General features: G+C 35.3%; 1 protein-coding gene across 1 annotated transcript in view; it reads right to left on the minus strand.

Moving 5' to 3' along the window:
• Nucleotides 1–25,540, minus strand: part of NCKAP5 (NCK associated protein 5) — a 1,106,193-nt gene that overhangs the window by 174,436 nt on the left and 906,217 nt on the right. The window contains exon 10 of the mRNA XM_051985772.1: nt 23,713–23,832. Within this exon, the coding sequence (XP_051841732.1) occupies nt 23,713–23,832 (120 nt within the window). The remainder of the gene's footprint in view (nt 1–23,712; nt 23,833–25,540) is intronic.

A 25,540-nucleotide genomic window follows, 5' to 3' on the forward strand; every position in this document is an offset into this window, starting at 1 on the left:
ATACATATCTGTTTATTTATCTCTCTCATTAGATTGTGAGCTCCTTAAGGGGAGGAGATGTCTTTTTTTTTTTTTTTTTTTGTATTTTCACTATTTAACCTAGTGACTGATACATTGTAAATACTTCATAAATTCTTAGTGACTGACCAATCTATAAATTAGGAAAATTGGACTAGATGGCCTCTGAGATCCCTTCTACCTATAGTTCTATAATTCTATGACCCTATGAAAGGAACATAACTACTTCTGAAAGGTACATAGCTACTGCTGAATGTCCGAATTCAAAGGTCATTTGTGACATGCTCCATGGGTGTCTATTTGCCACAAATTGCTTATAAAGAGAGTGATAGAAGCCGACAAGTTACAAAAGAAAAGCCATTGAAAATAGAATCCTGTTAGTCACTGGCTAACCGACTACAACAACTCCATTTAATTAGGGGACAGAGTGAAGGTAAATTTAGAGACACCTTTAAGCTGTTACAAAATAAATATAAGTAAAGGAGGCTTTTAGAATAGCATCAATCTGCTCAAAGAATACCAGACAGGCCCCAGCTACTACAAACAAACTGGTTTCTGGTATCTCGATGAATAATCAATCATAATAATTCATCCAGATGTATAAAGGGTATGAAGGAACATCTTCAGTGTTCTGCTTCGATATGGAATTAATAGGGTGAGTTTCCACAATGGAAATAAAATGATAATGAGAAGACAATTTTGCATCAAACACATCAGCTTGGAGATTACCACTTTCATTTCTGCTTTCTTACGTTTTATGGCAAATTCTGCAACTACATTAATGATAATGATATTTTGGACTGAAATCATTATGCGATCTTTACGCTAATTCGAGGATCTCAATGTCTGTCTTGAACAACTTCAAGCACAACATAGAAAAATGAGGAAAATTCTATTTGAAAACTTCTGTATGTATTTCCTAATAAAAGATGCAAAAGGGATTTCATTTGGAAAATTTGATTTTCTTCACAACATAAAACTTGCTGTGAAATGCACATATAATAACAATAACAATACATTTATGTAGTGCAATAAAGTTATAAGTGCTTCCATGTAAATTATCCTATTTGATCTTCCCAATAACCCCATACTATAAGTATTACAAGTATTATTATTACCATATAACAGATGAGGGCATTGTAGCTTAGGGGAAAAAAAAGCCTTAGTAATTTGCTTAAGATAAACTAATAAATGAGAGTCAAAATTTGAACCCGAGGATTTGGATCTCAAGTCCAATTCTCATTTCATTGTACAGTATAATTCCTAGGTATATGAGTATTTTTTGGGGGGGAAAATTCCATGATTCTTTGTGTTTTATATTTAACTCTAAGGATGATAAAGTCAAATTTGAAAAGAAAATACTTTGAAAACAGTTCTGCTTTTTGAGAGGTTTTATATTATAGTCCAATTTTACAAAATCTGGCTAAATACCCATTGGAAGCCTATTTTCCATAAAACAGAGAAAATAACACTTTCATTGCCTATCTCAGAGGTTGTTGTAGGGAAAAGTGCTTGTAGATACTAAATTGTTGAATAAATATCCAGTTATCATTGTTATTGAAGGGTAGCATGATAGAGTGGAAGAACAGAGAAACTGGAGTAAAAACCTAGACCAAAAAAGGGTCTCAAACTTATTCTAGCTGTATACATCTAGAAAATTATTTCATCTGTAAAATTAAGGTGTTAAACTAGAAGAAATCTAAGAATCTAGCTGTAAAACTCTATTATATCTGATCATGTTTCTGAATAGTTCTGAAATAAGAGCATTTTGTTGACAAAAATATTATGTATAAAGTTCTTGTGCTCTCAGGAAAAGCTGAGAGAACAATAATGAAGTTCTGATGAAGTTGCTGATGAAATAAGCAGGTTTTTAAATTAAGAGTAATTCATATTCAGCCAAATTCAGGACAGTTCATCTATTTATTTTTCCCTTCTTAAGTATTTTAGCTTCTTAAATGAACTAAAAAGCAAATATAGATTTTTATAGCTAAATTTCTCCATCATTTCTTCTTTCCCCATCTGCCTATCTTCTCTAATACAACTCCTCTCAAATACCTATCTAAAAAAGAATGGCAAGGAGAGACAGAGTTTTTAAAAATTCAATGGATTTCATTTTATGCCACCAACTTGATTTCTTTTAGAACATTGTCTTGTCTTTTCTGAACCTGCAGGCTATTTCATTCATCTGCACTTGCCACAGGATATATAATACAGTCTGATTTGGAACTCTCAAACTTATATTAGAATCTCAGATTGACCATTTATTAGTAAGGGAACCTTAGGCAAATCCCCTAAGCTCTTTGAACCTCAATTTTGTAACATTATAAATTGATAGTTAAAAGGGATTTTAGATATCTTCCCATCTAACCTCATTTTATAATTGAAGAAATGCAGGCTTGCAGAGGAGTAAGGTATTTGCCTAAATTCACATAATTGGTAGCTGGCAGAAGTGAACTTCAAGCCCATATTTTCATACTCCAAATCTTTTGATTGACTACATTGCTTTCTTATCTGTTAAAAAAGGCTATTGGATAGATATTGTATAAGTTCATTGTAGGCTTTCAACAAGCTTTATGAACATAAATATAATGTTGTAGATTTTGTTTTCTTCTTTTATTTCCTGTCTATCAGGCTCACCCACTTAATGTTCCAATCATGTGCTTTTCCTATTTTATCTGAACTTTTCCCTTAACTTCCAATTTATGTCTGAAGATCTCTCTGGATCCTTCCAATTTCTTCATCTTGGCAGTTCTCAACTGTCCTCCCAGCAGCCACCTTAAAATGTATGGCATGTGGAATAATATCTAAATTATTTTGTGAAAATTTAAGCTATTCTGAGTATTATAAGTCTTCAAATCAGTTATAAAATGTCCATAAAGGAAGAGGCGCTCCACGTTCAGAGAAAGAACTGATAAATAGAAATATGCAGAGAAGAGTTTATGTATCTATCTATCTATCTATCTATCTACCTACCTATCTGTGTCAAATGATTGCCTTCTCTGGTATGAGGTGGGAATGGAGGGAGGGAGACAGGCTGGAACTTAAATTATAACAGAAAAAGATAAAATTAAATGTTAAAAAGTGTGGTATGATGTATTAGAGCCCTAAACTAAGAATTAGAAGAATTGGATCCTAGTTTTTCAGATCTAGACCTTAAAATCCTTGAAAGTAGAGGCATTATAGCTGAACATGGCATCTTCTGCATAGCATCTACCTAAAAAGAGTGTGTTATTCACAGTAGGGACTTAATAAACAGGTGCTATTATAGTTGCCACTATTATCACGAGGACCTGAATCTCTTGGGAACTTTCATCTTCTCATTTGTGATTGAAAGTAGTTGGGCCTGATCTGTATTCCTCACCCGCTGGTTCTAAGTTTACTTTTACTAGTTCATTTAATAAAAAATAAAACTTCCCAAAAGAATGAATTTGATTAGAATATAGATTGCACAAGGGAGAACAACATGCAAATGTCTAAAAAGATAGGTGAGAACCAGACTGTCAAGAAATTTAAAAGCCAAACAGAAAAGTATGTATATTATCTTAGAGGTAATAGAGAGCCACTTAAGTTTTTTGAGAGTGCAGTAATATGGAAAGACCTGTGCTTTTGGAATACCAATACAGCAGCTGTGGGGAGAATGGAGATGATGATGATGATGATGATATTTATATAGCATTTTAAGGCTTTTACAATGACATTATTATCCCCATTTTATAGATGAGGAAATTGAGGCAGATAGTGGTTAACTTATTTGCTCAATGTCACATAGCTACTAAGTCTCAGCTCTACTCAGGTCTTCTTAATTCCAGATCCAGAGCACTAGACACTATACAGTCTCAGGGAGGTTTGAATTGAATTTTAAATCAAAGCAGTGATTTGAAGAATAAGAAATGGGGGGGAGAACATTCAATTATGGAAAATTGCCAGTAAGAAGAAATAGAGAAACAGGATGGACTATTGAGTGAAAAGAACAGACTAGAACAATATAGCTAAGTCATGAAGTGCATAGAGCAGAGGAAAATGCAAGAAGGCTAGAAAGGTAGGCAGAAGCCAGAATGTGAAGAATTTTAAATAACAAAGGATCTCATATTTCATCTTGGAAATTTATTTAGGAGGGAGATTAGTAAGGGGACTGTGTGGATTTGGTTGCATTTACACTTTAAGAAAAACATTCTGGCAAGTCAGTGGAGGAGAGAGTGTAGTGGAGAGAGATTTGGAAAAGAGAGAGTAATTAAAAAGCTATTGCAATAATTAAGGTAAAATATTATCAAATAATCAATCAACAAGTGTTTATTAAGCCATAATCATGTCAGACACTGTGCTAGATAAATTCTCAAACTAGAGTGGTAGTTCTGTGACTAGAAAAAGGAGAATATATGTAAATCATGTTGTGAAATAAATGAAAAGATCTGGAGACTTATTTGAATATATGAGTTGATCGTCAGAGCATAATTAAGGATGTCACCAAGATTTTGAGGCTGGGTGAGTGGAAGAATAATAGTGCCCCTGATAGTTGAGAAGAGGAAAGAGTTTGAGGGAAAAGATACAGAATTCATTTTTAATATGGATGATGATATAAAAGGATATATTAAAGATAACTTTAAAGAATTAACTTTAATGCCCAAGAAGATAGGGGCATTATAAACAGAAATAGGGAAAGTAGGAAGAAGGGAGAACTGTGAAAGAGAGGGAAGAGAATTTATACTTTTTAGATTTGGGCAATGAGAGAGAGAAATACATTTAAGATGATTCAAGAAATGAACTCTCATGCCTAGAAATCTAGATATATAGGAACAGGGATAAAAGAATCCTGTTTCCAGCATGCTGAGTTGGAGATATAGATAGAACATGAAGTTGGAAATATCTGATCTGCAGTTGCTGATAGTGAATTTGATCTCAAAGGAGAGATAAGGGTTAGAAGTATATAGATCTAGGGATCATCTATATAGAAATGAAAATTGTACAATAAGTGATGGAATCACTAAAATGAGAGAAAGGATAACATCATGTACCATTGTTTGAAATGATGTATGATGCTTTATGAAAAAAAAATGTTGTTTTAAAATATCCATTGAATTGAATTGGAGCAGTTCCTTTCTTTTAAAGAGATGGAGGTATTATGATGCTTTTTATTTTATCTTTTCTATCTCTTTGCGATAGGAAGGGGCAGGTTATAATCATGTATGAGGCAAAGGCATGTGTGAGACTATACAATGAATCAGTAGGAATGCTGTTATCATTACCCGTTTTCCCCAAACCTAGGCTACTATCCAGCAAGGTATGGTAGTGTTCCAATGAAGAATAGTCTGCCTTCTGGGATTGGATTTTTTTGGGGAGAGGAGAAAGATCAAGGGTATCAGACTAGCATTCATGTTATTGATTTTGACAGTCTGTTGGTTAGAGGTTTTTACTAAGACATCACGGATATAGTTTATTCTCTAATTAGTTCCTGGTTTTAGTCTTCTGCCTTGCAAAACTAGTGCATCAAAAATGCAGTTGCTCTTATGTTAAAGCACCATGGCCAAGTCCTGTTTGTATGCTCTGGCAGCTGGAGAATCATGGCCAGTTTTCCAGCAAGCAGCTCCCAAACGAGATAGGGCAACTCTCAAACAAGCATACCCTCCTCATGGTCAAAGAGGTGACAGAACAAAGACAGAATTACTTTGGGCTCCTGGAAACACTGGTCTTTCGTGTCAGAGTTTGGGTTACTTAATCTTTTTATGCCGGGAATAAGATTTCCCTGGTGTGACATCCACTGACAGCAATGGACGTTCTGAAACTTCAAGTGCCAAGGAATTAATGTACCAATCTGCATAATCAAATCCCCAGGTAAACATAACCATTCCTTTCTCTGTACTATCTGTCCCCTGCATTCTAGAAGACTTAGAATTTAGCCAAAATCCACAGAAATATAATACTTAATAACAGTTTGACAGGGGAGCTTCTAAAGTTGTCATGATGAACCTTTGCTGCATGAAATTCACTAAATCTGAGATAATCAGATTTTCTTCTCTACATTTGAAATATGAAAACAAAAACAAAAATCACAATGTCCTGAATTCTCTGTGGGACAAAGTACATTCCTTGAATTTGCATTTCAGTCACATCCTTCCTAGCAATATAATGTCCAATTATGTTCAGGTTTTGAACCTTCATTTAAAGTTAAATTCCTTAAAACAGCCTGACACAGGTGGTTCAATTTTTAATTCAATTAGCCAAATTCTCTGCCCACTGAAAACTGGAAAGATCCTTTGTTTCAAGGTCATAAAGACAAGAATTTAATCACTGATTCAAGTATTACTTATTAAGAACCTACCTATCTAGTTAATGGGAGGAATCAAATTTGATATTTATTGGCTAATAGAAAAGTCAGATATAAACACAGATTATTGTTAAATGCAGTAGTGCATAATAAGCAAATGGAAGATCTACAAAACAAAGTACTATGTGAATTCTGAAGGGACAAAAGGTCCTTATTGACAGAGGATCAGAAAAAGAAACTTTGTATAGAAGATAATGTCAGCTGTATTTTAAAAGATTATTCATAATTCACCTGCTTAAGATAGGGAGAAAGAACATTCTAGACTGTGAAGAATAAGGTAAACAGAAGCATAAAAGCAGACCCATGTGGATTGAATATGGGTGACAGTCCATTTTTCCTGAAACATCACTCAAATCTATGGAAGGCCATAATATAGGATAATTCAGGAAAGGTTAGTCTGTGTCAGATCATTGAAAACTTTAAATGATAGACTGATGCATCTAATACATTTTCTTCAGGAGACAATAGGGAGCCAGTGAAGTTTTTAAGAAGAGGAGTGACATCACTAGATCTAAATATAAGGAAAATTATTCTGGCAGCAATATGAATAATGGATTTGAAGTGGGAAGGCAGTGTGCAGTCTTTTTTTTTTTTTTTTTTTTTTTTTTTTTTTTTTAAGTTTTTTTATTTAATAATTACATTATATTGACACTCATTTCTGTTCCGATTTTTTTCCCCTCCCTCCCTCCACCCCCTCCCCTAGATGGCAAGCAGTCCTTTATATGTTGGATATGTTGCAGTATATCCTAGATACAATATATGTTTGCAGAACCGAACAGTTCTCTTGTTGCGTAGGGAGAATTGGATTCAGAAGGTATAAATAATCCGGGAAGAAAAACAAAAATGCAGATAGTTCACATTCGTTTCCCAGTGTTCTTTCTTTGGGTGTAGCTGCTTTTGTCCGTCATTTATCAATTGAAACTCAGGTCTCTTTGTCAAAGAAATCCACTTCCATCAAAATATGTCCTCATACAATATCGTTGTCGAAGTGTATAATGATCTCCTGGTTCTGCTCATTTCACTTAGCATCAGTTCATGAAGGTCTCTCCAAGCCTCTCTGTATTCATCCTGCTGGTCATTTCTTACAGAACAATAATATTCCATAACATTCATATACCACAATTTACCCAGCCATTCTCCAATTGATGGGCATCCATTCATTTTCCAGTTTCTAGCCACTACAAACAGGGCTGCTACAAACATTTTGGCACATACAGGTCCCTTTCCCTTCTTTAGTATTTCTTTGGGATATAAGCCCAATAGAAACACTGCTGGTTCAAAGGATATGCACATTTTGATAATTTTTTGGGCATAATTCCAGATTGCTCTCCAGAATGGTTGGATTCGTTCACAACTCCACCAACAATGCATTAGTGTCCCAGTTTTCCCGCATCCCCTCCAACATTCATCATTATTTTTTCCTGTCATCTTAGCCAATCTGACAGGTGTGTAGTGGTATCTCAGAGTTGTCTTAATTTGCATTTCTCTGATCAATAATGATTTGGAACACTCTTTCATATGAGTGGTAATAGTTTCAATCTCATCCTCTGAAAATTGTCTGTTCATATCCTTTGACCATTTATCAATTGGAGAATGGCTTGATTTCTTATAAATTTGAGTCAGTTCTCTATATATTTTGGAAATGAGACCTTTATCAGAACCTTTAACTGTGAAAATGTTTTCCCAGTTTGTTGCTTCCCTTCTAATCTTGTTTGCATTAGTTTTATTTGTACAAAGGCTTTTTAATTTGATGTAATCGAAATTTTCTATTCTGTGATCAGTAATGGTCTCTAGTTCATCTTTGGTCACAAATTTCTTTCTCCTCCACAAGTCTGAGAGATAAACTATTCTATGTTCCTCTAATTTATTTATAGTCTCGTTCTTTATGCCTAGGTCATAGACCCATTTTGATCTTATCTTGGTATATGGTGTTAAGTGTGGGTCCATGCCTAATTTCTGCCATACTAATTTCCAATTATCCCAGCAGTTTTTATCAAATATTGAATTCTTTTCCCAGAAGTTAGGGGCTTTGGGTTTGTCAAACACTAGATTGCTATAATTGACTATTCTGTCTTGTGAGCCTAGCCTTTTCCACTGATCCACTAATCTATTTCTTAGCCAATACCAAATGGTTTTGGTGACTGCTGCTTTATAATATAATTTTAGATCAGGTACAGCTAGGCCACCTTCATTTGATTTTTTTTTCATTAGTTCCCTTGAGATTCTCGACTTTTTATTGTTCCATATGAATTTTGTTGTTATTTTTTCTAGATCAATAAAATATTTTCTTGGAAGTCTGATTGGTATAGCACTAAATAAATAGATTAGTTTAGGGAGTATTGTCATCTTTATTATGTTCGCTCGGCCAATCCAAGAGCACTTAATATTTTTCCAATTATTTAAGTCTGACTTTATTTGTGTGGAGACTTTTTTATAATTTTGCTCATATAATTCCTGACTTTCCTTTGGTAGATAGATTCCCAAATATTTTATGGTATCAACAGTTATTCTGAATGGAATTTCTCTTTGTATCTCTTGCTGTTGGGTTTTGTTGGTGATGTATAAAAATGCTGAGGATTTATGGGGATTTATTTTGTAGCCAGCTACTTTGCTAAAATTATGAATTATTTCCAATAGCTTTTTGGTAGAATCTCTGGGGTTCTCTAGGTATACCATCATATCATCTGCAAAGAGTGATAGTTTGGTTTCCTCATTGCCTACTCTAATTCCTTTTATATCTTTCTCGACTCTTATTGCCGAGGCTAGTGTTTCTAATACGATATTAAATAATAATGGTGATAGTGGGCAACCTTGCTTCACTCCAGATCTTACTGGGAAAGGTTCCAGTTTTTCCCCATTGCATATGATGCTTACTGATGGTTTTAAATATATGCTTCTGACTATTTTAAGGAAAAGTCCATTTATTCCTATGCTCTCAAGTGTTTTTATTAGGAATGGATGTTGGATTTTATCAAATGCTTTTTCTGCATCTATTGAGATGATCATGTGGTTTTTGTTTGTTTGGTTATTGATATAGTCAATTATGCTAATAGTTTTCCTAATATTGAACCAGCCCTGCATTCCTGGTATAAATCCTACTTGGTCATAGTGTATTATCCTGGTGACAATTTTCTGTAATCTTTTTGCTAATATTTTATTTAAGATTTTAGCATCAATATTCATTAGGGAGATTGGTCTATAATTTTCTTTCTCTGTTTTCAGCCTACCTGGTTTAGGTATCAGTACCATATCTGTGTCATAAAAGGAGTTTGGTAGGACTCCTTCAATCCCTATTTTTTCAAATAGTTTATATAACATTGGAGTTAATTGTTCTTTAAATGTTTGGTAGAATTCACATGTAAATCCATCTGGTCCTGGGGATTTTTTCTTAGGGAGTTGATTGATAGTTTGTTCTATTTCTTTTTCTGAGATGGGACTGTTTAGGATATTTACTTCTTCCTCTGTTAGTTTGGGCAAGCTGTATTTTTGGAGGTATTTTTCTATTTCATTTAAGTTGTCGAATTTATTGGCATAAAGTTGGGCAAAGTAACTCCTAATTATTGCTCTAATTTCCTCTTCGTTAGTGGTGTGTTCTCCCTTTTCATTTTTAAGACTAACAATTTGATTTTCCTCTTTCCTTTTTTTAATCAGATTTACTAAGGGTTTGTCTATTTTGTTGGTTTTTTCATAGAACCAACTCTTAGTTTTATTAATCAATTCAATAGTTTTTTTACTTTCAATTTTATTGATCTCACCTTTTACTTTTAGAATTTCAAGTTTAGTGTTTGACTGGGGGTTTTTAATTTGTTCCTTTTCTAGCATTTTTAATTGCAAACCCAATTCATTGACCTTCTCTTTCTCTATTTTATACAAATAGGCCTCTAGAGATATGAAATTTCCCCTTATTACCGCTTTGGCTGCATCCCATACATTTTGGTATGATGTTTCATTATTATCGTTTTCTTGGGTGAAGTTATTAATTATGTCTATGATTTGCTGTTTTACCCAATCATTCTTTAGTATGAGATTATTTAGTTTCCAATTATTTTTTGGTCTACTTCCCCCTGCTTTTTTGTTGAATGTAATTTTCATTGCATCGTGGTCTGAAAAGGATGCATTTACTATTTCTGCCTTACTACATTTGAGTTTGAGGTTTTTATGTCCTAATATATGGTCAATTTTTGTATAGGTTCCATGAACTGCTGAAAAGAAAGTGTATTCCTTTCTGTCTCCATTACATTTTCTCCAGAGATCTATCATATCTAGCTTTTCTAGTATTCTGTTTACCTCTTTAACTTCTTTCTTATTTATTTTCTGGTTTGATTTATCTAATTCTGAGAGTGCAAGGTTAAGATCTCCCACTATTATAGTTTTACTGTCTATTTCTTCTTGCAGCTCTCTTAGTTTCTCTTTTAAGAATTTAGATGCTACCCCACTTGGTGCATATATGTTTAATATAGATAGTGCTTCATTATCCATGCTACCCTTTAGCAAGATATAGTGTCCTTCCTTATCTCTTTTAATTAGGTCAATTTTTGCTTTAGCTTGATCTGAGATCAGGATAGCTACCCCTGCTTTTTTGACTTCACCTGAAGCATAGTAGATTTTGCTCCAACCTTTTACCTTTAACCTGCATGTATCTCCCCGCTTCAGGTGTGTTTCCTGTAAACAACATATTGTAGGATTCTGGCTTTTAATCCATTCTGCTAACCGCTTCCTCTTTATGGGGGAGTTTACCCCGTTCACATTTATGGTTAGAATGACCAATTCTGTATTACTTGCCATCTTGTTAACCCCGGTTTATGCTTTCCTCCCTTCTTTCCCCTTTCCCCCCTTCCAAGTATTAAGCTTGTGAGCACCCCTTGTTTCTCACAGCCCTCCCTTTTTAGTGTCCCTCCCCCCGCCTTAGAGTTCCTCCCCCTCTCTTACCCCTTTCCCTCCCAGTTCCCGTATTCCTTTCCGCTTAGCTTATTCCTTCCCTTTCCACTTTTCCCTTCTCACTTTTCAATGAGATGGGAGAAGTTTCACCATAGATTGAATATGTCTTAAGATTTTTCACTTAAAGCCAATTCTGAAGGCAGTAAGATACCCACTATATTCATCCCCCTCCATTCTTTCTCTCAGATATAATAGGTTTCCTATGCCTCTTCATGAGATGTACTACCCCCACTTTACCCTTTTTCTGGTACAATGTCCTTTCCACATCAATTTCTAGAACAAGGTATACATGTATTCTTTATGCATCTATATAGTCAAAATATAGTTCCCAAGATTAATCTTTACCTTTTTAGATTTCTCTTGAGTTCTATATTTGTAGATCAAACTTTTTGTTAAGTTCTGGTTTTTTCATCAGAAATAGATGAAATTCGCTTACTTCGTTGAATGTCCATCTTCTTCCCTGGAAAAAGATGCTCATTCTCGCTGGGTAAGTTATTTTTGGTTGCATACCAAGTTCCTTAGCCTTTCGGAATATCATATTCCAGGCCCTTCGATCTTTTAATGTGGATGCTGCCAGATCCTGGGTGATCCTTATTGTGGCTCCTTGATACTTGAATTGGGTTTTTCTAGCCGCTTGCAATATTTTTTCTTTCATCTGAGGGTTCTGGCATTTGGCCACTATATTCCTTGGTGTTTTGATTTTAGGATCCCTTTCAGTGGGTGATCGATGAATCCTTTCAATGTTTATTTTTTCCTCTGTTCCTATGACTTCTGGGCAGTTCTCTTTGATAATTTCCTGGAAGACAGTGTCCAGGCTCTTTTTTTCATCATGTTTTTCTGGGAGTCCAATGATTCTCAGATTGTCTCTCCTGGATCTGTTTTCCAGGTCTGTTGTCTTCCCCAGAAGGTATTTCACATTTTTCTCCATTGTTTGATTTTTTTGGATTTGCTTGACTGATTCTTCTTGTCTCCTCGAGTCATTCAATTCCACTTGTTCAATTCTGATTTTCAGTGAAGTATTCTCTTCACTCACTTTTTTAAAATCTTTCTCTAATTGTCCAATTGAGTTCTTTTGTTCTGTGGAATTTTTTTCCATTTCGCCAATTTTGTTTTCCAGTTCACTAATCCTATTTTTCAAGGATTTTACTTCTTTATCCACTCTCTCTTTAACTGACTTCTCCAGGCTCTTTTGCCAAGCCTCCCTCTCCTTTTCCCAAGCTTCCTTCTCCTTTTGCCAAGCCTCACTCTGCTTTCCCCATTTTTCTTCTAGCTCCCTTGTGAGAGCCTTTTTAATCACTTCTATGAGGTTCATCTGTGCTGAGGAACAGACGATCTCCTCCTTTGGGGAATCACCTGGGGACTGCCTGTTTTTAGTCTCCTCAGGATTTAGAGTCTGCTCTCTATCTGTGTAGAAGCTGTCTAGGGTTAAAGTCCTCTTCAGCTTCTTGCTCATTCTGTCTATTAATCAGAGACAAACTACCAAAGAAAAAACTGGAGTCTTTCTTTGGGGGGGGGCTGGGTGTGTTATCGAGCTTCCTCTACAGACTGCAGGTGGCAGCAGTGAGGCACTAGCAGGACTGTGCTGCGCCTGCGCTCTGAGATCCCAAAGCGTGCTGAGTCACTGAGGGGGGGGAAGGGGGGGGCGGCCAGGTCCTGAGAGACTCCAGCTGTTTGCGGTTGTGTTCTTCAGCCCCGGTGTTTTTAGCTTCTCTGCTGGGCTGTTGACTTGCTGCAGGTTCCAAACCTGTAGCGAAGCTCTCCCCCAAGAGACAGCTGCGATCACTCCCCACCCCCTCTCCAGTCTGCTCCCGTGCTCTCACTGCCGCTGCCCGCCGCCTGCGCCCGATCTAAAACCGCCCCAGCCCTCCAGTAAAGACAGACCTTTCTTGGCGGATCTCAAGGATGGCTTCTCTTGGTAACTATTTGTGGGTTTTTTTCAGTCAAGCATTGATTCAGAGGCTTGTAATGAAGTGGATAGTGAGAGAAAGCGCGGAGCTTATGCAACTGTGAGCCTCCTCTCCGCCATCTTAACCGGAAGTCCGCATTCAGTGTGCAGTCTTTAAGGGAATTATTGCATTAGTCCAATAGCCACAATGTCTAGGAGAGTGCCTCACACATAGTAGCTACTTAATAAATTCTTTATTGATATTAGTAAGATGAAGCTACAACCTTAGAGTAAAAGTAATTAGCCTGCTTGGTAGTAAGACCTAATACTGTGACCTCACTAGCAATAAGCAGGAAGAGTAAATGGTTCTAAAGTAAGTTGTAGATCATATAGGAAGAGATTTTTCTTGTCCATAGTGAATTGAGAAAAACATTTAAAGGCTGAGGATTAGATAATAAATTTTATCTCTGCCACTAATTTCCTAGGTAATCTTGAATAAATTACTTAATATTAGTGTACCTCAATATCTTCAAGTGACAAATCAGCAGGTGGATATTGGAGGTCTAAAGTCAGAGATTGGATAACCACTTGTGGGGGATATTGCATTAGGGATCCTTTTTTTGATGATTGGTTGGTTGGGCTAGAAAGAGTAAGAAAGTTGCTGATATTATTTCTAATTCTGAAATTCTGTGATTCTATGATAAGATGACCTGTGAAGATCCTTCTAGTTCATAATCTATGATCCTCACAAGGGTCCTCAAACTTTTTAAATAGGGAGTCAGTTCACTGTCCCTCAGACTATTGGAGGGCCGGACTGTAGTAAAAACAAAAACTTTGTTTTGTGGGCCTTTAAATAAAGAAACTTCATAGCCCTGGGTGAGGGGGATAAACGTCCTCAGCTGCCGCATCTGGCCTGTGGGCCGTAGTTTGAGGACCCCTGCAAAATCTGCTAATCTTATTTTGTCTGGACAGAGTAAACTTGACAGCTCTCCATTCCAATTTCACATATGCATATATGTAGTCATTTTCACTTGCTCTATCTTTTTTCTCTTCCCTTTTTTTAGTTATTTCAAAATATTCTCTTTAAAACTCAGAAGCAATGTAGTGCAGGGTATCAGGAAAATATGGGCTTAAGCTCTTCATCTGTCATATATTGGCTGTGTGAGCTTGGACAAATAACTTAACCTCACTGCCCTAGACAATTTTTTTAATACTGTAACTGGCAGAGAAAGAGATGATTTGCATTGGTGGAAGTAGTTTTTTTTTTTTCACCAAAAAATTCTAATATCAAAACATTCTCTTTCTCCCACTACTTTCTCTCCCTTTCTGTCTCCTCCCTTCTCTCTCTCTCTCTCTCTCTCTCTCTCCTCTCTCTCTCTCTCTCTCTCTCTCGTCTCTCTCTCTCATCTCTCTCTCTCTCTCTCTAGTCTCTCTCTCTCTCATCTCTCTCTCTCTCTCTCTCTTTTCTCTTTCTTTCTTTCTCTTTCTCTCTCTCTCGTCTCTCTCTCTTATCTCTCTCTCTCTCTCTTCTCTCTCTCTCATCTCTCTCTCTCTCTCTCTCTCTCTTATCTCTCTCTCTCTTTTCTCTCTCTCTCTCTCTTATCTCTCTCTCTCTCTCTCGTCTCTCTCTCTCTCATCTCTCTCTCTCTCTCGTCTCTCTCTCTCATCTCTCTCTCTCTCGTCTCTCTCTCTTATCTCTCTCTCTCATTTCTCTCTCTCTCTCTTTTCTCTCTCTCTCTCTCTCTCTCTCTCTCTCTCTCTCTCTCTCTCACACACACACACACACACACACACACACACACAAACACACCCCTCTAATATAATCATCTTCCTCTCCCATGTTTTCTTTCCTACATTTTTCAACATCTTCTGTCCAAAGAACTATCAGAAGATTATTCTCAATTTAGGAGCTTAGCAAAGTACTTGATACAGAGTAAGCACTTAATAAATGCTTGTTTCAGGATTAATCGTCATTGAATGCAGATCAATATAATAGATAAGTTCCAACAAAAGAATGATACATGGGGGGGGGTGAATCAAAAATGGATTAATCTGGAAACAGTTACTACATGTAGTGAGTTTAAAAGTTGGATATAAGGTGAAAAAAGGATTGATTAAGAGGAAGGAGGTCAATCCTAATGGAGGGTGTAGGTCCTCTTTAATGATATTTAATAGCATGGGAGAGAGAATGTGTATGTCATGTTATATGTAAGGCATACAAATGTGTTCATTTTTTCAGAAAAGAAGAGGAAAAATCAAATTGTTATGATGAAGAAAGAAAATTGGAGGAATACCTTTTGGGCATTCTGTATAGAATAGATAGACACACAGATAGACAGATAGATAAATAATATCTACAGGAAGAAAGAGAATATAGACATTTGTCTTTATTTCTCTAGCCTCTTCCTTTACTGATTCTTGCTCATCCTTTGCATCCCTTTCTTGATTTTCAGTTAACTTCATTTTAGCGTTCCTCATCAAAAAAATCTTTTTCATAGGAGTTGTATAATCTTTCAAACTGTCCCTTTCATTTCAGACTAACCTCTTTCTTCTCCTCTGACAAATTAATGTCTTTTCCAATACTTACTGCTCGGGGCTTAATCCTTTCTTCACATTCATCCATATGTTTTAATGTCTGTCAGATGCCAGTTATGAACCCACACAAGTCCTCTGATGATCCTGGGCAACAAATTCAACACTGAATGAAACTTCTAACATCTGTGCCACAGTGTTAGATGAAATCCCCAAAGTGCACTCTAGATTACTCCTCCTGATGCCTTGTGGGTCTATATAAATTAAATTGTGAATCCCTAGATCAGGAACTGAATCTAAATCTATGGCTTGTACACAATGGTGTAGAGTTTAATCAAATTTTAAAACTTCTGGAAAAAAAATCCAACTCTTTTCAGTTTTTATCAGTGCAGAAAAACAGAGTAACTTGCTCAAAATTTGTATTGACCTTCTGGACATATTTTTAGATTTCCACTTTGGCACCTACATCTACTGAGTACAAGGTAGCATTGGGGGAATTTTGTGTTATTGTGGAAACAAAGGAAGCGGTTTCAGTATAATGGCAAGAATTTTGCATGTAGAGTTTAGCTCAGGTATCAAAGGCCAGTGTAGAAGGATAGAGAAGTGTGGAGAAGGGGCAGCTAGCCTTGCAGTCAGTATGGCTTGAGTGTGAGATTTGAAGTCAGAAAGACCTTAGTTGGTTTTAGCTTTTTCTCAGATGATTGATTTTCTCAGCTTTAATTTCTTCATATTTACAGATAGAGATAGCAATAGGGAGAGTAATACTTGCAGAACCATTCATAAGTTGTTAAATCTAAAGTAATTATGTAAAAGTTCTTGATATACTTTTAAAAAATTAATATAATTATCAATAATGATAAATTATTCAAGGAAAAGAGAGCTGTCATAGAGTTAGAGAGCTTAGGAGATCAAGAACTGGTCTCAACATGAGGAAGATCTGAGTTCAATTTCTTTCTCTCACATGGATGCTTGGGTAACCCTGAATAAATCACTTGATCTTTCAATGTTTTAGGCAGTGCCTTATGATTACAAACTGAAGAGAAAAGTGCTGACATTAATTATTAGGAAATGATCCACTTGGAGTTTCCTTTGGCAAGGAAATTACATCTAATCCTGACCTTATCCTTGTTTAAGGAGAAGAAAAGAAATGGTCTGTTTTTATGACTTACCACCAACCCAATACTTTTAGATATGATTTAGTTGTAAAGAGATGGATGAACTAAAAGTAAATCTTGGAAAACAAAAACTAGCATTTATTATTTATTTAAAACTATTAAGACATCTTCTTACTTGATTATTTCAACAAGCATGAAATAAAGACTATGTTTCTGATTTTCATAGCCAGTTTGCAGAAGAGGACAGTAAGAATCAGAAAGATTAAATGAGTTTCTTATCAACACATGGCCAGTGTCACAGGTAAATTTGAACGTAGGCCTTACATCAAGTCCAGATTTTTTTTTCCATACTACAACATTTTTTCTTTTCTTCTTATTATCAAGATAACACCAAAATATTTATAAAAGCATTTGGAAAATAGCAAATATAAAACCATGAATTAATAAGTTAATCAATAACTATGTATTGGGCTCCAATTATGACTTCACTATAGGCGGGTCCTTTCTGTGTGTATAACAGAAAAATGGCCCTGGTTTGAAAGAGCTTAGCCTATTTGGGAAGATAATCAGGTAAGAGTATAAAATAGTATGTAATTACATTTTGAATTGTGTGGGACAAACTAGAAGCATTATTATAAGTGTTCAAAGAAGTCAAAAGTTAATTAGGCCTGGAATAGTTTAAGAAAGTTTAATATAAGCATTGGAACTTAAACTGGATTTTGAAGAAAGATTGGCTTCTGGAGAGAAAGAAGGGAATGATCAAAACTTGAATTTTCATTATAAGGGCTAATATGAATAATTAAATAAGAAATAAGAATTCCACACACCCTTTCGCCTCCTGGGAAACAATACAACAGAATAAAACAGAAGCAATAGAGCCACAGCCTTTGGAAAAGTGACAGCAATGGTTTCACACCTCTGTTCTGTGTTGTCAGATCTCAACAGTTAATGTGAATACCATATTCCTATATCCTCTCCTTTCACTTTTGCCCCAAGGATATAAGCAGTAGACCCTTTGAAATGTCAAAAGAAAAGAGAAATAAGTTTTAAAAAGAGTACAAGGCTAAAGGCATAAGAGAATAATGCTTTGGCAGCAAAACACACAGGTTTCCATCATATAGAAAAATAGTCACAGAGAAAGTTTGTGCATAAATATGATCCTTTTATTGATTTTACTACTTTCTATAGCAATCTTCATACTACTCCATCTCTAAGTATGCTCCATTATGTAGGTCCTATACATCTGGTGGTTTTGAGTACAAAAAAAAAGTATTTTGTTGTTCTTTGTTTGCTAGACTCATTTTTCTACATGACAGTATTTACTCCTTTTTCTGGAGTGGAGTGCAAACTGGTATTATTTTTAGTAATAATAATGATACCTACCATTCATATAGTGCTTTAGAGTTTGCAAAACATTTTGGGTATTGTCTCATTTAATTTTTCATTTTGTTATGTGAGGTAGAGGCTTTTATTATCCTTGTTTTACAGACAATGAAATTGAGGTTAATATGTCCTAGTCTGCTTAAAAACCCATACATGCATGACATAACAAAATTGAACAATTTGGGATTCTTGTTGTCAGTCTTAAAATTTTATGTTCTTTGGTATATTGTGAAGGTCCTAGGATCTCATGTGAATCTCTCCAAATCTGCTTTCAGTAATATCTCCATATACTTATCCATGTATCTTTTAGGAGAAGGGTGATAAAAATGAGGGTTTGTTCCTTCCTCTCTCCCTGACACACACACACACACACACACACACACACACACTTTCTCTCTCTCTCTCTCTCTCTCTCTCTCTCTCTCTCTCTCTCTCTCTCTCTCTCTCTCTGTCCCTCTCTCCCCCCTCCCCCTCCATGTGTGTCTTATGCTCAGTTCTACTCTTGACTTTTGATAATAGTCATAACTTGTTATCTGAATATTGGGTGTAACAGAGACTTTTTCTACTAGGTATCTATTTAATTCTATGAAGAATTATTTTACCTCTCTAATAACCACTTGTTAGAAGTTGCTTGGGGATGTGGCAGAGAATTCAAGGAAAGAATACTGGTTCTGGAGGCAGATTATTTGTATCCAAATTTGGTCTGACATGTCACCTAAACCATCCTGCCTTCTATTTCTTCATTCTTTCCTATTAATGGCAAGGGTACTGCCAATATCCTACTTACCCAGATTTACAACCCTGATATTACCTTTGCTTCCTCACTCTTATTCACCATACACATCTAATCCATAACCAAATCTGTCCTTTCTACTTCCAAATCATCTCTCTTTTATGGACCCATTTCTCCTCTGACAGAGCCACCACTGTAGTTCAGGCCCCTATCACCTTTCACTCATGACAGTAGGAGTGACCAATGACCAATTCTAATTAGTCCCTCCATCTCATGTTTCTCCCTATTTCGATATATCCTCTACTCAGTAGTCAAAATGATTGTTCTAAAGCAAAAAATCATGTGTGACCATACCAACCCCATTCTCAATTTTAATCTACTCTGTATAGCTTTTGCATCTATATAGTTACGCTTTAGTCTTCTCATCATAATTTAATCTCCATAAGGGCAGAGACAATTTTTCCTTTTCTTTGTATTCCCAGCACTTAGCACGGTGTCTGCCATCTGTAAGCATTTAATAAATGCTATTTGATAGATTATGCAACTTGTCTATAACTGCTTATTTATATATTATCTCCTCCATTGAATTATAAGTTCCTTGATAATAGGGACTATTTCTCCCCGCTTTTTTTGTATGTCTAGTGTTTACCACAGTGACTGGCAATGACAAATGCTTAATGTTGACTGACTGACGAGTAAAGTCAAAAGGCTGGAATAGAACGCTTCTGAGGTCCATTCAACTCTACATCTACGAGGCTATGATTCTATGGTATAGTAACAACATCTTTACAATTCAGAGAACATCAGAGCATGCTCCCTTTGCCCCTTCCTTACTATCTAGCAATTCTCCAAAAGAAGTGCAAGAAGATGGTCTCCTCCTCTCCAAGGAAACATCCCAGAGGGTTGTTGAATGTTTATACAAACACATTCTTTGACCTGGAGAATTCATTTTTTCATTCAACCTTGTTATTATATGCAAGAAGAACTTGAATTTGTTTTGTGTATATATATATAAATCTTCTTTGATTATAAATTTCTTGAGGATAAAGACTTTTTTATTTCTATTTTTGTATCCTTATAACTTAGCTCAAGGCCTGGCATAGAACAGATATTTAGTAAATGTTTGACTGAAGTTTTAACTAAGTTGAATTGAAATTTTAATATATATCTTGTATTTACATAGTTATTTTTCATACTGTTCCCTTTAGAATTTGAGCTCCATAAGGACAGACAATTTTTCCTTCTCTTTGTAACTATAGTGCTTTTAATTTTAGTCAGAATGTATTTACCTTTTCCAATTAGTCATCAAACTTGTACTAAAACAATTAAAACCACCATGCTCTGAAATTGTATTTAGATAATTACAAGCCCCACACTGGTAAACCAATGTCTTCCTCTAAGTTGGTATGCATTACTTGGCCCAATTAAAAAACATAAGCTGCTGGAAAGTAGGAAGCTTTGTGCTTGGTAGTATATTACATGGTATAGCAATATTTAACTGTAATAGAAGTGCCAGTATAATTTCATAGGGTTCTAGTTAAAATGAGTCTTACAAATTCAGGAAAGAAAATGAAAAATTTTTTTTTTAAATTTCAATGACATAACTAAGTTTATGTTGACAAAATGCATATAGCATCCTAACATTTGAATACTGCTGCAAGGTATTTGCAAATTTCAAGAAAAAGAATAATCATAACTATATTTACCTTAAAAAAAACAACTATGATTCATTAGCAGTAGCTACAAATCTCTCTCTGTGTGTCTTTATCTGTCTCTCTGTCTTTGTCTCTCTCTCTATGTGTGTGTATATATGCGTGTGTGTGTATACATACATACACACATACACATGCATATATATATTTCCAGAAAACCTTACATTGAAATAAATGACATAAGAATTCATGTATTCTCAACAGCTATTAGAAATAATTATAGCCTTGAATCTTGATTATAAGAAAATAAAATAAACATAGTTTTTTATGGATATGAGATCCCCTATGATAAACTTATTCATTGTAGATCTAACCTAGGAAAAAAGAATTTAGTTATAATGTTTTTTTCCATATTATTTTTGAGTCATATATTATGAAATAGACTCTAACAGATAAAGCAGAAGGAAAATTAATTTAAGAGATGAGATCCATTTTGCAATTCACAGAGCTATTTTATTTTAATTTGGGGGTCCAAATTACATTTTGATGTTAAGCTTTATCAAATGTCTTTCTTTCTCTGAAACGAACTGCAACTTTCCTTTATTTCCCAGAGGGCTCTAAATATGTTTATTGTACATTTCAGTGGCACATTAAAAGTACATTTCACTGCCATCTGGGAGATCATAGGTTTTGAAATGACCTTGGAATTCAACTCAGACTAAAGAACTGTGGTTGTGGATGTAGTGTCCTTGCTGGAATCCTGACATGCTTCCTGGGTTCTCACTTATGACACAGTCATGACAAAAGAGTGATGACAACTTGTCTGAGCAAATATGCAAAATACTAGGATTAAAATATTTAGTAAAAGGAAAAGGCAACCTTTGCCTGACCCCTTTTCTGAAGTATATTGTAATCCCACAGGAAGACATAGCCTTTCTAGTGTTTTATGCAGAACTAAAAATACTTTGCAATGATTCAAGAGGCCCGAGTACTCTTTCAATTAACTGAAGGCATTTAGGTAAGTATTCAAATGTGCAATGAAAACAACAAAGAACCAAAAGTAATAAATATATATATATATATATATATATATATATATATATATATATATATATATATATATATATATATATTGAAATGTTACAGGGATTAAAGATTGCCAGGGGACAGAGAAAGGAAAGGAAAGCTCAAAAGCAGCTTAAATTAAGAGGAAATTATTACATAAACATATTCCAAAGTAAACCTGGTAGACAGATTCTTTGAATATATTGAGATACAATAAGGGAAGAAACATTTTGAATGGAAGAACATTACTTTAAAATGCACGGAAGAGTGCCTAAAGAATTTGCATGTTAATATTCTCTCTCTCTCTCTCTCTCTCTTCTCTCTCTCTCTCTCTCTCTCGTTCTCTCTCTCTCTCTCTCTCTCTCTCGTTCTCTCTCTCTCTCTCTCTCTCTCTCTCTTTCGTTCTCTCTCTCTCTCTCTCTCTCTCTCTCTCTCTCTCTCTCTCTCTCTCTCTCTTTCCCTCCCTCCTTCCCTCCCTCTCTTCCTTTCCCTCCCTCCCTCTCCTTCTCCCTCTTCCTCTCCCTCTCCCTTTTCCGTCTCCCTCTCCCTCTCTCTCTCCCTTTCTTCCCCCTTTCTATTCCTCTCCCTTCCTCTCCCTTTCCCTTTCTCTTTCTCCCTCCCTCCCTCCCTCCCTCTCTGTCTTTGAATTTTGGTTAAGTTGTAGCTGTTCAGTTGTGTCTAATGTTGTAGATGTATATTTCAGTTGAAAAAGAAAACATGCTATGTGGGAAATTAGAAATAATGCAGAAGAAAAAGTTTCCTATGCATGGTAAATAAAGAAGAGATATTATGAGTAAGAACATAGGTACCCAGCAATTTTTGAATGACTAAATATATATGAATACAAGGGAATATTCTTGCACCATGAGAAATAATGGATATAGGGCATTTAGAGAAAAATTAGAAGATTCAGATGAAATGGTTCATAGTGAAGAGATCAGTGTCTAGATAACATAAAAATAGCTAATTAGCATCCATATAGCACTTTAAGATTTATAATGTACTTTTTATAGGTAATTTCTCTGATATACACAACATCTACTACAATCATATAAATATTATTGTTATTGTTTGCCCTTTGTTCTCAAAAAATGACTGTGACATTAGGTAGGTGATGCCATGACATGCAAAGGAATTGAATTAAACTGAGGACAAACTGTGCAAAGTCACCAGCCTCACTTTTACTAAAGGGAAATAAATTTCAGATTAAATGAAATGACCAAAATCTCAGAAGAGATATCAACCATATTTCTCAGTAGAAAAAGTACGGGAGGGTATGGTCCCAGGATGTTATATGTGCTGTGGAATATCCCTTCCTTGTTTTTGTTTTTTTGTTTTTTTTAACCACATATAGAAAAAAATAGACAGTAACATGTACTCTAGTGATAGAAAAAAATGACATTGAATGAAGATAGGGGCCAGAATAAGTATAGATTACATCAGTTTATTTATTGAAAAAAGATTTTTCTGGGACCAGCTCCATAAAGCCCTGTCATGGGCAAGAATATAAAAAGTATGCTTGAGTGTTAAAGAGACCCTTTCCTTCAGATGACATTTGTTGCAAGAGTAATGAATCTAAAGAACTGTCTCAGGGAAGGCCAGCCTGACCAAGAAAAAGAAAAAGAAACTAACTTATTACTGCATATGCAATAGAGCAATCCACTATTGCATTTTTACTGCAAAGGTTCTGACTACATTAAAGAAATCTATTTCCATTTCACAAAAAAAAAAAATCAAAACAAAACTATTCACTGTCATAAAATGGAAAAGTACTTGTTCTACAAATTATTCAATAACTCTTAGAATCCTTTCACCATTCCATTTAGTTTACTGGAAGGTACCTTCTGGTGGTCATGTCTTAGTATGCATCCCTTTTCTTATTTTCTGTTGATATTTTAAAAAACATGCATGTATCATAGAAACCAGAAGCTTGTGGGAGACTTCTTTCAAATTCAACACAGTCCATGACACTAGGAGCATTCTTTTAGGGATTTGTGAATTGTTTCTATTGGTATCTTATCAGAAATAGAGTTTCATTTGCAAAGATTGTTCTCTATGTGGGTACATACCTGAAGGAGTAGATCTGAAGCTGGTTTGACTCTCTGTTGAAATAGCACACTTAATGTTCGATTCTGTTGTTCCAAATCAAATACTCTTGTTTTCAACTTTACACACTCCTCCCTCAGGTCCTGCAGCAAGCATTGAAGGAAGGGGGGAAAAGGCTGTCAGAAAAACTCAAATATGTTTTGCATTATTTTGTCTAATGTTTCAAGACATATTAGGTAAAGAATTAGGGTTTTATTTTTCAACCCCCCAGGAATAAATCAGATATGAAGTTTTCCACTACAAGTCACTGTCTGATAGGATTATTATGTGTGGGGAATGCTGATTTTAAGAAAGAAGAAAAACTTTAAATCAGAAATAGATCAATGTGATATGCTATTTTTGAGGACTATAAATCTTAGCCATATAAAGTCAATTTGTGTTTCCACCTATATATTTTGTCTCTTCACTGTCTTCATAAAAGCAATCATAAAACAGAAGCCATAAGGACAATAATATTTTTTCAGTGAATAGAAATTTGATGAACTAAAGAAACTATTGCTTTTGATGGAGCTTCCCTTTTTCATTTGTAGAAGCTCAGCAGGATAACTTACAGCACTTTAGCTGTTAGAGTCAGTGATGCATTTGGTGGGAGGAGGAGAACTGCAGTCATGGTTTTTAAATAAGGACACTTGTCACCTGTCCATGCTTGGAATGAAACTATTAAAGTATCCTCGCATGTTTCTCTGGCCTCAGACCTGATGGATAGATATGATAATCACATTTCTGTCACTATTGGCAGTGCATCTATTTTGGGGAGTTGAAAGAATTTAGAGATTTAAAGAGGCATTATGGTATAATGGAAAGTGTGGTGAATTGAGATTTAGAGGACCAAGATTTGAATCCTTCCTCTTCCAATGAAAATCCATATACCTTTGGCAAAAATAAGCCTAGTCAAATTTTCTTACAGACAAAATGAGGTGGTTAGATTGGATGACTCCTGGGGAGCCATCTCCAAATCTCCTGGCATATAGCAAGAACTTAACTGCTTAATGACTGACTATAACTTTAGCACTCACATTTTTATGAGATTGTCATCCTACTTTCAGAATACTTTTAAATAAGTTTTCCTAATAATGAGATAATTTTCCTCTCATTATAGGGACCAGACCTCCTCTGGAGGAATCTAAGATAGATACTAAGTAATGTCCAAAGTCTCCAATCTCATCTTACCTAAGTGCAAGTCACTTAAGTACTTTGACCTTCAGTTTCCCCATTTGAAAAAAAGGGAACAATAGTATCTGAACTATGTATATTTTATAGTTATAAAGATAGTCCATTGTAAAGCACAAAGTTCCATTAAAGTATGAGTGATCACAATTGTTACCCATTCTCCCAATCTCATTTTCAACTTTTTTTTGTTTTCTATTCAAAGAAACTTAGATGATATGAATTACAATCTCAACTCTGTCACCTACTACCTATGTGACCTTGTATGTGTCACTTAATCTCCCCTGAGACTCAGTTTTCTTACTAGAAAGGAAAGGGTTGAACTAGATGGCTTCTGGGGTTCTTTGAAGTTATAAGTCTATGCTCCCATGATCCTGAATATTGTTTTCCAAACATAAATCAATTAATCAATAAACATTTTTAAGTGCTTATTATTTGCTAAGTACTAGACTTTATGCATACATTTGTTGGGCTTTCTTGTATCCAATTCTTCCAACTCAATAATCTTCAGTAGCTCCCTATCATCTCCATTTTAATATCAAAAGTAAAATAGTGTTTGGCTTTCAAAGCCTTCCATAACTTTCCTTTTTTCCCAGTCTTCTTATATCTTATTCTCTCCTTTCA

The sequence above is a fragment of the Antechinus flavipes genome, chromosome 3, assembly GCF_016432865.1.
Source record: "Antechinus flavipes isolate AdamAnt ecotype Samford, QLD, Australia chromosome 3, AdamAnt_v2, whole genome shotgun sequence".
Taxonomy (NCBI): Eukaryota; Metazoa; Chordata; class Mammalia; order Dasyuromorphia; family Dasyuridae; genus Antechinus; species Antechinus flavipes.